The 13,152-nt window shown below is 37.6% G+C and overlaps 1 protein-coding gene across 2 annotated transcripts in view; it reads left to right on the top strand.

The window, feature by feature from the left end:
• The window catches only part of LOC140165700 (protein SCAI-like), a 167,899-nt gene that overhangs the window by 120,676 nt on the left and 34,071 nt on the right, over window positions 1–13,152 (top strand). For both annotated transcript variants that reach the window (XM_072189009.1, XM_072189010.1), the window contains exons 5-7: window positions 4,926–5,022; window positions 7,747–7,845; window positions 10,964–11,116. In XM_072189009.1, coding sequence (XP_072045110.1) covers window positions 4,926–5,022; window positions 7,747–7,845; window positions 10,964–11,116 — 349 coding nt within the window. The remainder of the gene's footprint in view (window positions 1–4,925; window positions 5,023–7,746; window positions 7,846–10,963; window positions 11,117–13,152) is intronic.

A 13,152-nucleotide genomic window follows, 5' to 3' on the forward strand; every position in this document is an offset into this window, starting at 1 on the left:
CTTCAGTGTGCTCTTGGAAATGAAAAGGTCTAGTATTGGATTATTCAGTTGAAATCCATACACCCCTATGGAAGCCATGACTTTAATCTCCCACACAGGGAGTGTGAATTTCAAATGAAATTGTGTGGGAGATTAAGGTCATGTCTTCCATAGGGGTATATGGATTGCAACTGGAATAGCCTACTGGCGCTTCTGATTCTGTTTTTGAAATGTTAAAATACGGGTAGCTTCATAAAAGTGTCCTCAAAACAGTAAGAGAGGAGTCAGTTTTGAAACCATATCCTCATTAAATTGCCTCTGCTCTTGTACTAAGTAGGATTGTAAATTGCTCGAAATGCTTTTGAAGTAGACTGCAATAGCTGGGATCATTTTGAATTTTCAGACCAATCATGCTTCACACTTTCGACTATGAAGTTGGACCAGAACTATAAGTCAATACAGTTCAACCTCTCGTATCCGCTCCTCTTTTATATGGACCTCTCTGTTATCCGACCATGTGAACTTCATAGGAAAACATATTTTGAATGCACCTACACCTTTCTCTCCTGTTTATGATTTCATGACATCATTGTTTATCAACAAAAGCGAGGGACTCGTCTATCAATATGCTCGAACGAACTGCTACGCTGGCTTTCTTGTACTATATGAAATGTGGTGGGCAATTTAAAATGCATGTGCCCTGCCCTGAGCAAACTACGATGCGTACACACACTGCAGGGCAAAGAACGATGGAAATTGCCATAATTCGCACGGATACTGCCGAGCAATGACGTCACATGTCAAGTGGTCTATAGGACATATCTTTTGTATACATGCAGCCCTCAAGCTGGGTCCTCAGTAGCATCTGTCAGTGTTCAGTCTTTAGTTGTTCCAATTTTAGCATTATTCAATGTAGAATTATTCCTAATTCACTTTATCTGGATTTTTCACTTTTCCGGCCATTAATGTTTGTCCCCATCATGACCAGATAAGAGGTTTTACTGTACTAGTATGCAGGTGGTGAATGACGTGCATTCTCTAAATTCAGTAAATTTTCATCGTCAACCGTGTAATTGAATGGGATTATTTTGAAATTTTAAAACGCTTGAAATATCACAAACAAATAGGCCTATGTTAATAAATAATATAAATACAAGCTAAAACCGTTGGGGTTCGATAATGAACCCCACAAAACTAACCGAGTATATGGAAAATGCCATACGGCCGGGCGGTTTCACAAGTTGACGGCTCTATCATGCCACTCGCCGCCTGCTAGTATGAGCAATTGGCAGTGTTGCTTTAAGTCAGTGTGGCGCAGGTGTATTGCCTTACTAACAGGCATGATAGAGACAAGTGATAGCACAGGTATTGGCTTGATAGAACTGCTTATTGTTTATTCAATTATGCTTTTATGATAGCTGGTCACAAATATTTAATTGGATGGTCACCAGAAGTTGCTGAAAAATTCAGTGGACTGTAAAATGGGTGAGATGCTAGCTAGCGTATAAATTGAAATCAGCATCTCAGTGTACATGTTGGATGGAAAGGTTAAATGGGAAAGGGCTATTCCAGTTGAAATCCATACACCCCATATGGAAGGCATGCCCTTAATGTCTTACACAGGGGGTGTGAATTTCAAATGGAGTCGCCCATTCAGTGTCGTCTGCTCCAAAATGGGCGATTCTAGTTGAAATCCATACACCCCATATGGAAAGCATGACCTTAATCTCTTACATGGGGGGTGTGAATATCAAATGGAGTCACCTGTTCTGGTAACTCAAATTGTAATTCACAGTACCTGTGTGGAAGATTAAGGTCTTGTCTTCCATGGGGGTGTATGGATTTCAACTGGAATAGTCCAATGACGACAATGTTTTGATGGTTATTTGTGGTTGAAATAGACAAGTTTATATTACTGTATTCTGAAAATATACATATCGAGGGGTCAGAGCCAAAAGGCCCTAAGTCCAAAAACAACATTTAATGACACAGGCGTTTTGTACTACTAGCTCTCACACATTTCATGCATTAGTGCTTTACATTTTCGCGGATAATATCAGTTTCTGTGGCTATAGGTTAATTATGGCTATACAATCATAAGATGGCCAGTGTTGTGAGGATTATTTTGGTACCAAAATATCATTTTAGCCAAAAATGCACTTAGGGCCTTTTGGCTCTCACCCCTCGATATATGTCAAAATCAAGTAAGATGAGGTGTTTTTTTTTGAATTGAGTCCAGTCTCTTTTATCCAGCCATGATGGGACTAAGCATTGGCTGGATAAGTGAAGTAAAGCCGGATAAATGAAGTATATGTAATTCAGCCTAGAATGTTCAAAGTGCTTAATTTAGGACAACAGAAGGGTACTCTCAATATGGGTACTAACAATAACATTGAAAAATGGTATTTGAGTCATGTTCATGCAACATAAATATGTCCTTCAGTGGCGTAGCATGGGTCATCATATTGGGGGGGGGCACTGACCATGATTGGGGGCACCGGATCTGATTGGGGGGGGGGGGCACAAGCCATTTTTCGGCAATTTTTGCTATGGGATTTTCTAAATTTTGCAATTGATTGAGGGGGGGGGGGCATGAGCCCCTATGACGCTACGTCACTGATGTCCTTCTTATACTTAAGAGCTCATGAAATTCAGGTGTCAAAACATTTAAAAACATGTTTCCTATGAGGATCCACAATTGGATAACAGAGAGATTGGTTCAAAAGAGGTCCGGACAAGGAAGGTTGGGCTGTATATCATGCTTGGTCCAAAGAAGTGCTGAACATTTTGTGTGTATCATATTTGGAAGCAACTTGAAATTATGTTAGGAACCCTTCAGGAGTCATATTTTGATGAAGTTTTCAGCATGTTGTAGCCTGCAAGAATATTGATGAAAATGTGAAATTGATCTTATAAAAACGAGTCACTTAGCTCGGTAGTGTCACATATATGAAAGTGAGCTATAATTGTGTATAATATTTCCATAAATAAAATATGTTGCATACAGGGTGTCCCAAAAACTCCTCCCCATTTTTAATTGGTATGACCTTTGTGTTGTAGACATGGTACAAACTATATTTTAGTATATTTATGAAAGGCCTTAAATAAGTTGTGTTTTGTACCACATTTTATCAACATTCTTTATAATGGACTGAATAGCAATATGCTTTGAGATGGTTCAGCACTATTTTGAGTTCAACTTTGAGCATACAGCAACATCCTTCCAACAAGAACCAGCAATGTGAGAAAGTTGTAAGTGGAAATCAAAGCAAAGATTTTCAACAATTTGCTGTTCAAACCACAATGGTATTTAGATCTGCAATTAAGGGATGGGGTATGAACGCTTTTGAGCGCTTCGACAGTATTTTTTATGGGACATGAGAGCACATCAGACATATCGAATTGCATTCTGAATGAAGAATGTCTTTCTGATATCAAATAAATAAAACTTCTAATTAACCTCTCAATAACTGTGTGGTTGAAAGGCATCATATAGGATTAAACTACCCAGCTTTAGCTTTCACTTGTGACTACAGTAAAATTTACAAGATTGCACCACATACAGCAAAAGTAATGTAACATTAAACTTAGGGAGTGCAATCATTTTTGAAATTTATTTAAATAAGTAAATACTGATTATAAACCAATGAAACAAAATGGAGGACAATGTCAGCAAACTCAGTTAAACATTTTGCTTGACTAAGAAGAGTGTTTTAGCAGCCAGATTTTGTTCTAATTATTATAATGAAAGACAAAGATAAAAAGAATTTATCGCGTCTGACGTCATCTGTCAATCAAACTCGAGCACGCTTTGTTTACAAGTGTCATGATGATGACTTGCTGAATGCAGCGGTATAACCGGGAACCTTATTGTTAATTTTGCACCTTCAAACATACAAACTATCTCAAAAGTTAGGTCTTTATAGTAGGAAACTTTCTTTCGCGAAGGCACCATGTCAACAATGCCTACAAAAGTTGCTTTTTGCCTTTTATAAGTATGTAATTTTTCGCCATTTTATGCTATTCCTTTTCTCCGATCGGCACCAGATAATCCTTCTTTTTACGCTATTAACCTGTGTAAACCAATCAAGGATCGTAATTGACAGTGACATCAGACGCGATAAATTCTTTTTATCTCTGTCTTTCATTATAGATTTTGTTCTAAACCTTATTAGTATGAGATATAAAATAGTTCAGATATACTTGAAAAGGGTTAGTCTATAAACATCTATAAGAAATATGACAAATATGCTCATAATATCAAACAACATCAACAACAATAACAACATCATTCAAGTACAACAACAACAATGAAACACTTCAGCAACATCACTCATTGTATTCCGTAATATGACAAATCATGTAATAATCCTTGCTTGCTTTTTTTTCCCTAAAAAGATGTATTGAACAGCATTGTACTGAATCTCATCATCCACTCACATGTACTTAACTTATAAATATTGTTGGAGATAGGCAGTATGCAGACTCCGAGTATTAGACGTATAATATTTGATGTAACATATCTACGTTATTTAATCTAGTCCCATTTTTAATCTATTTCCAGTAATGTTACGTATAATATCTGGTAGAAATATATTATCGATTTTACGTCATCAAACATTCGTTAGAACTTAAACATTACTGGAAATAGAATGGCAATAGATTAAATAACGTAGATATGTTACATCAAATATTTTACGTCTAATAAAAAGTCTGCATACAGCCTAATATCCTTCATAGCAATATACTGATTATTGACTTTAAAATGCAGTTGAAATGTATGATTTGTTGCAAGTCCACATAGTTGCTGACATAATATTGTTCTAGTCATTAGCAGTACTTATTGATTAAAACACTTTTCTCATGGATTTTTCAGTAAGCTGTTCTAGTTACCTGTATGCTTTCATCTGCATCTTTAATTAACTGTATTATCCTCTTTCTTTCAGACCTGAATTAATGGTGAAAAAACTAAGATATTATGCTCGACTGATTGTGGTGTGTTTGCTGCTACGTAAACTAGACCTTGTTAAGGAACTAACTAAAGTAAGCATGTTCTTCACATTTGGCCGATGAGGTAGAACCAAAGAGTACCAACTCCACCATGTTTGTGTGTCACTCATGTAGTTAAAATAGTGTACCTCTAACTTCTATTGTCATGCACCTAGTAAACTTTGATTGCTTGTTTGTGTTAGGTACTGTGCAATAATTATGAGCCGGCGAGGATAAAATTAGGGGAAAAGAACTTTTTGACCAGCCGAGAAGGGGGGGAAGCAATTTTGGCACACATTCATTGGGCACCTTTTAAATAAGAATGCTCTAAAAAGGCTTAGAAAAGAGAATGGAAACAATTAAATATGCAAATTTTCCTGATCGCTGCACCGCAATATATATCTAGACCATTTAAGGTTTGCTGATTGGGATTCCAAAAATTTGGCATGTGCTAGGGGGGGGGGACAAAGATTTTTTGGTAGGCCAAGAGGGAGGAAAGTGATTTTTGGCAGGCCATTTGGAAATTTTACCACCGGGGGCTCATAATTATTGCACAGTCCCTTATGTGTTGTGTCAATACATACATACAAAAATTTCTTATAAGGCGCTTTTTACAGAACGATCAGAGCGCACACAAAAAAGAGAAAGCAAAATTAAACAAAAAAAATCAACATTCTGGATACAAATAACTGTAAAGCATTTTTGAATGTTTTCAATAAAACATGCTTACTGTACATGCACAGACTATTTTAGCGTGAAAGCTTAAAGATGCAAACTATTGTTGAGGCTCTGACTGATAAATGCAGGTGGTACACTTTTTGCCCTCCATGAGTGACAATCCAAAATGGCGGATTCACCATAGCATTGCGCACAGTGCCATTTTGAGTCGGTACTCTTTGAATTTAATCTCTTTGCATTTGGTTCATACTGATTGTTCTCCTAAATGTTTTCTTAACTATTGTCTGCATGATTATCACTATCTCTTATGCAAGACGATTCTAACGGGATGACGATGGGAGTGCGTAAGTGAACTGAAAGTAGGGCAGGCGTACAAGGAAGGAAGATAGCGTGCAGTGCGTAAACGCTGGCAAGTTGAATGCGCTGTGTTTTCCCAGATGACTGCGAGTTCGCCAAGTTTGAACACTCAACCGCATCACTGCCAATTAATCAGGACTCTCAGCCATCTTTGTTTAAAGCCATATTGTAACATTTCCATAAAAAAATAGATCAGTCTTTCTTTTCCATAAAATGTTAGCTTTTACATTCAGATATGTCCCTTTCAATTTTGAGCTGAACAACTGATGTAAAACAAAGAAAATTGGAATTAACTACCGATACTAACGATGTTCTCAGCAAATGTTACAATAGAGGCCCTGCATGCTTTTATCGCTTGGCTCCAAACAAAGGATTTGAACCGGTGCCCTTCACCGTAATCATGGCGCAGTGCAGTCCATCCAATCAAATGTTGTCATCATTCAACCTATTTGACCGTAGTGTAATTTGTTATGTTTGTGAGACAAACTGTCACAGTAGATTGCAATCATGCTTTTGTTGAATGCATTTGAGTAGTCCGCCATATTTACGGTATGATACGTCATATGTGCAACCTCTATATGGTTTTAAGCATAGAGCAAAATCTGGTGCTATTCACCTTTCCAGATTACAGAAATGTTTGCTGTATGAGTGTACATGTATGTGTGCGACACCTGCTGACTGCACTGATTGTGTCAAAGGGAAGCGTATTTGAGAAGAATCCATTCATGCAACTTGTCCAACACATGATACCTCGATGTGGAAGAGGAAAGCAGACTTATTTTGGTTTGTTTCTATGTGCTGATGACAAGGACCCAAAAACACTCCATTATTCCTCCATGATGGACAGTATCATTATTCAGTGCGGTATAAGGAGTCCGGAATCTATTTCTGTGGCAGCTAAAGACAACTAGTTAGAGGGAGAGAAAGAGAGACAGAGAAAGAGAGAGAGAAAGAGAAAATAAAAAACAGAGAGTGAGAGTAGTGGCAGCACTAAGGACGAGGGGATGCATGGGCATTTGCTCAGTAGCTACTCCTTCATCTTGGGCACTGGTCAAAATAAGACATTTGAACATTTTCAACTTTTAGTCTAAAAATTGCCAATTTTGGACAAATTTTTAGATTTTTGCCCCCTCACAAAATTTCTTGTTGCCTCCAGAAAAAAATCGTGGTAGTGACATTAAGTGAGAACATGTAGACTGATATGCTGAGAGAGGGACTGAGGGAGAGAGGAGAAAGACTATGAAGAATATGAGTGTGCATGTATTTGCTTCTTGTCCAGATACTGTTAAAAAGCATGTCGATATTGTCTAACAAATATAATATTGCATTGCACTTTATGAAGGAAAATTCCTTACAACCACCGTACTCTTAGACGAGATAAGCAAAGACAACCAGAACATTGTATTACCAAGGCATCAAGGCAAAGAAACCCCTATCTGCAATAGCTGCCAGATGTCATATGTTGTAGATTTGTACAATATGGAATACAGAAATTACCAAATGGCAGCTATTGCAGATAGGGAGTTTCTTGCCCTTACCCTCGACATATACATTGATTGGTTCTATGTTGCTTGTAGGAGCTGAGCAGACAACTCAATGAATACACAAGTCAGTTTTTAAGGGGCAAAATACCCTTCACAATCGAAGCACATTTCTTGTATGGAAAAGACGAGTAAAGACAACCAAAGCAATTTGCCGATGACGATATAATTTGATTGGTTGTACTTGATGGTTTGCTTTCAGGAGCTGAGCAGACAAGTTGATGAATACAAAAGTCAGTATGAAGCAGAGGACCACATGGAGTGGGGGCTGGTACTGGGGGAAATAGAGGCATTTACAGAGGTAGGTACACCACAGTTACTAAACACCCATTTGGGGCCCAATTGGGTGATTTTTGTTTTAATTGGGTCAGAATTTCAATGTGATTTTGGATGTCCTTTCCCTATATATAAACCAATGGTTCTGGGTCCCTTGGAGAGTGTAGGCCCAACCTATCCTTTAGCCTCCTTACTTCATTTTTGCTTTTGCTCGGGCCCCTGGACTTTGCCCTCTTGCTACGCCCCCTGAGGTTAGTACCTGGAGAAATAAGAGGCATTTACAAAATTACAGAGATAGGTACACATGGTTGCCAAACCCCTCCTTTGAGAGCCCAAATGGGTGATTTTTAAAGATTTCATAACCATTCCTTGTCCCATATGAACCAATGGTTAGAGAAATACTTTTATAGACATTGGTTATGGAATGGGAGGTTGGTACTTGGGAAATAGAGGCATTTACAAAGCATAAGTACTCTGTCGGTTGGAGTGTTGTCATAACTTGGCTATTCTGTGGCTTTCCCTCAACCCCCCGACAGTGAAAGATTGCTGTTGTGATGAATAAGAAAGTTAGCAGAATTTGAAACTCCAGCCTAATCTTTTCATGAAAAAGTTCCAACTTTTAAAATAATGTCCAGTTTCATATTCTCTTAATTTCTGATCAAGTTCATTTATTAAGTCCAACTGAAAAGAATGTAGAAAACTGTAATTTCCTTACACTCCAGATCCAGGGAACAAAAGTAAAATATGAAGCAAAAACCCCAGTGTCAACTAATACCCTGGTTGTCAACCCACTAGTTGATAGTGGCTATCTTTGAAGATATTCACTCAATTTTGATCATTTCATGTCCCTAGAACCAATGGTTAGGAGAAATATTGTGCATTTTTTGTTACATTTACAACCACTAGCTCAGGTATTTTCATATCCCATATAAACCCATAGTTAAGAAATATTGGGCGACATTGGGTGATTTGACTCGCAGATTCATTCCGAAAATAGTTTGCAACCCCGAGGTACACTCATTAATGCATCAGAACGTGATGAGACATTTAGGAATGGATAGGGTTGAATGACCTGGAGATGAACTGAACTAGCATACAGAGATTCAGAAACATTGCTGTCAGACAGGCAAATGGATGAGCTCAAATTGAAAGCATGGCAGTTAGTCAGTCTAACTAGTTTTTAAAGGCTCCCGAAACTTGAAATTGAAATTTAAAACTTAAAATTAACAATTGAAAAAGTACAATATGTTCCACAATAATGTAAGGAGCAGTGGGAGCTACCATGATTTCTTTTTTTCTGGGAGAAAGGGTGAGGGATTTGAAATTTGGGGAAAATTGGAAAATGGAAGAATGTCCTAAAATTGGCCCAAAATTGTGGATTTTTTTGTTTTTTGTCCTGACTGGGAGGCAAACTGGGGGATGAAAAAAGGTTGGGAGGGGGGAATTTCCTGGTACTACCACTGGTGAAGGTAAATGTGACCCGCTCTGACAAAACCAGGAACAAGTCGTATTTTTGACATTTCATGAATTGAATAAAAATGCAATCCCTAGAAAATAAGCTTTAAAATGATGGATACCAAAACTATGTAAATAGCATCAATACTTATCAAGATATGGATAATTTTGTAAATGATACCTTGAAATTGTTGCCAAATTGCTATTCTGAGTAATGGGCCAATTAGTTTCCTGCCTTACACAGGATTGAATAGGGATTATCATAGTTCAACTGTTATTTATTGATTAAATAAACCTCTTTATAATAAGTACTTTTAAGGATTTGAAAGTCCCCTTGGTCCCACAGTCAAATACCACGAAATTAAGAATTCCAAAATTTCATTTTTTTTTATAGGAATGTCATCTTTAAGGTTATTAATTATTTTAAACTGTTGTGATTTGGTAGTTCACAGCATCTTACGAATGGTAGTGAGCTTTGGCAAAAACTGCATTGCTCAATTCATAGCGAGCGTGTAGGAGAATTAAAATATCACAGATATACTTTTATAGGTGCTGCGGTTCTTGAGTTACGTTGTAAAGAGGGCTGAAACAACAACACTTTTGTAAAACGTACATAACTCATTAACAACAATAAATTAAGCAAGTTTGCAAAGTATACGATTTGTAGAACTAACTTTTGCAAAACATCAAGGTGTTAATTTTCAATAATATATTGATCTAGATAATAAAAATTGATTTTTAGGTTGCTTCGACCAACAATACCTCGTCTACCCTTAAAGGCCTATAACTCAAAAAATACATCTGGCGACTTGTTCCCGGTTTTGATAGTGCTGGTCAGAAATGTCTTATGTAATCCTCTTTCAAAAGGAAACCTGATTGTTATAACAGTCATCTGTAAATGAAGCAAATAATGAAACGGACAGACAAAACCTGTCACATATAGCAACAAATATATTGTTAGAGGAATGTAATAAAGTGCTTAGCGTAGAGTTAATATAATAGTATCAGTATGTATTGTGTAACATCAAATGTACTGTCACTTAAGAAAATACTGCAATGCTTTATCTTTGTAAAGGGAAACAAGGCTCTTAAAGATGACTGCACTGACTCACTTCTACTTCTAAAACAGTGTCACAATATTGAATGTACATAAAATGATGTCTTCTTGGTTTAAAGAGCATTGGCCGATAAGAAGCATCTTTCCAACTTTTCCCTTACCAAACTGAAGATTTGGGTACTCTAAGCCTTAAGCTAACTCTAATCTTAATCCTAAACCCTGATCCTAACTTTCATCCTAACCCTTGTGCCAATTCCTTGGAATGGCAGCAATTATTGGGCTATTCCAGTTGAAATCCATACACCCCTATAGAAGATATAACCTTAATCTCCCACATGGGGGGGGGGGGGTTCAAATGGAGTGACCCGTTCAGGTAACCCCATTAAATTCACACTCCCTGTTTGGAAGGTTAGGATCACCTCTTCCACTGGCGTGGCATGGATTTTAACTGGGATAACTCAATCTAAAGTCTTGCCAAAATGGTAAGTTTGGTAAATCACCCAACTTGTTTAAACCCGGTGTGTACTATTATGACATTTTGCTATGTTTTCAAGCTGATTGTATAATCAAGGTATTTGTCAGACTATTCACTGTACTAAATCCTTCTTGTTTTCTTGTGACATTTTTTCAGGCTGATGATATAATCACAGTGATAGACAGCAATTCCAGACCAGTAATCTTAACGTATAGATTAGCAGAAGGAGGAGTACCTCAACTTGACAAAGGCACACCAATCTATCTCACTTTGCAAGAGGCACTCATTGTAGGCAACTGTCAACAACAGGTAAAAAAAAAAGCACAGTGATTTATAGTGCGCTTCGCACAGGCACAATGCCTAGATGGTGATCCACAAGCCTCAGCACACTTTACTGGTTGTCGCTGACCACTACGGCCCCACATCATTCAATAAACCATTTAACAACAACTCAGGGACTTTGCCGCTTCAAGAGCACACACTCTAGACATTCCACAAATAACCTTCGCAACCAGGATCAGCTCCCCAAGTTTCGTACAGGTTACAACGAGACAATTAGCAGTTAAGTTCCTTGTCCAGGGGAATTTAAAGCTAACTCAATTTTTCCACAAGAGCGTACTAAGCACCGCCAGGGTTCGAACCCGCAACCTCTCGCACCTTAGTCGAATGCCTTATTGATTGAGCTATCTTGACTGCTATGTCAGGGCTGCTGTGTCCACTCCCTCCCTAGACATTTTCAAATCAAAGTTTTCTAAGACACCTGCCCTTTGTGTATGATAACCCAGTTTATAATAATATTCTTGGTCATCACGCAGCTGTTTGGTGCAGCCACTACACTAGTTGCGCTCTGCATAATGCGTGTCCCCGCAAAGGCTTATATGCTGCATACACACCTGGTGTATGTGACCTGTTTTTCTGGACGTTTCTGATGTTTTTTCATCCATTCTCTTGGTTGGGCTGATGCTACATGGTGCATATTTCAGACACAACACGCTAGGGTGCTGGATTTGACCATGGGGAACTGAATTAAAAAGTATCTTGTTAATTGACAGGGGACAACCAAAATGATATTTTTTCACTGTTCCAAACTTTTTTTGGAAGCATTCTTATATAATTGGGGTCATCCATTATAAACTTAATAATCCTAGACTAGACCCTGGCACTCCCTCCAATCCTCGGGATACATCCTTCACACACAAGGGAAAATGTGTTTTCTGGCTGTTTGTCCCCAGCAGGCCGAGCTAGTTAGTACAAATAACCTGTCTTTTTCAACTATCCCACCAAATGTCATTCTTGGGGTCCATGCACTAGCCAGCTAACTTAAATAAATAGTTAAAACTGACAAAGTGAGGCTATCCATCTTATTTTGTTTACAACCAACGTCAGGTAGACATTGACAATAGCTTGCATTGTGTGCACATTCAGTTGATGTGATGTTTCCCATGAGTACACTCAAGTCTTCATGCATTATATTGTCATTATGCAAGGCTGCTAAGCATCTTTGGAATGATAATAGTTTGTATGCAGGCGCAATAGGCTGTTCCATTTAAAATCCATGTTCCCCTTGTAGAAGATTATGGGAATATCTTTCACAGAAGGAGTATGAATTTCAAATGGAATATAGCATGTTAAGCAACTCTATTTGAACCACAACCTCCCTCTATGAAAGATTCAGAGGGTGTATGTTCAATGTGTTTCTTCCATTTGAAATCGATACTCTCCCAGTTGATATTCCCAAAATTTTTCAACGTGGGAGTGTGGATTTGAAATTAAATAGCCCAATATAGTTTACCTTTTCCACACAAAAAAAAAAAAAAAAAAAAAAAAATAAAAAAAAAAAAAAAAAACCACAAAAAAAAAAAAAAAAACACAAACAACAAACAATAATAAAGTGTACTTGAAAACCAAAATTCAGATGGAATTAAAATCAGGTGTGATTTCCCAAGATTTTTGTCCCCCCCCCTGGACTCTACTGGTCATCTAACAGCATTTCTGATTGGTTGATAACTTGAAATGCTCATTTCAATTGCCAATTATGACTATGCTTTAAACTATTTATGGTCAAACTTGCATTTGCAGATGATCTTATTAATACCCTCCTTGATTGGTTCAAAATTGGAGACAATATTCATTTTGGCCAATCGGCAGGTAGTTCTCATAGGATTATTTCCTGTATGTTTTCATCTCCCTCCTTGTACAAAAATATAGGAAAGTGCAATTTACAGGATATTTTATCAGCTATTTCAAGATTTTTTTGTCAAGTATAATCACACCCTTGAATTTAAAACCGGTCAACAATACTTGCAGTTTTGATGCAAATATTGATGCATCCACCACATATATAT

Source organism: Amphiura filiformis, chromosome 12, assembly GCF_039555335.1.
Source record: "Amphiura filiformis chromosome 12, Afil_fr2py, whole genome shotgun sequence".
NCBI lineage: Eukaryota > Metazoa > Echinodermata > Ophiuroidea > Amphilepidida > Amphiuridae > Amphiura > Amphiura filiformis.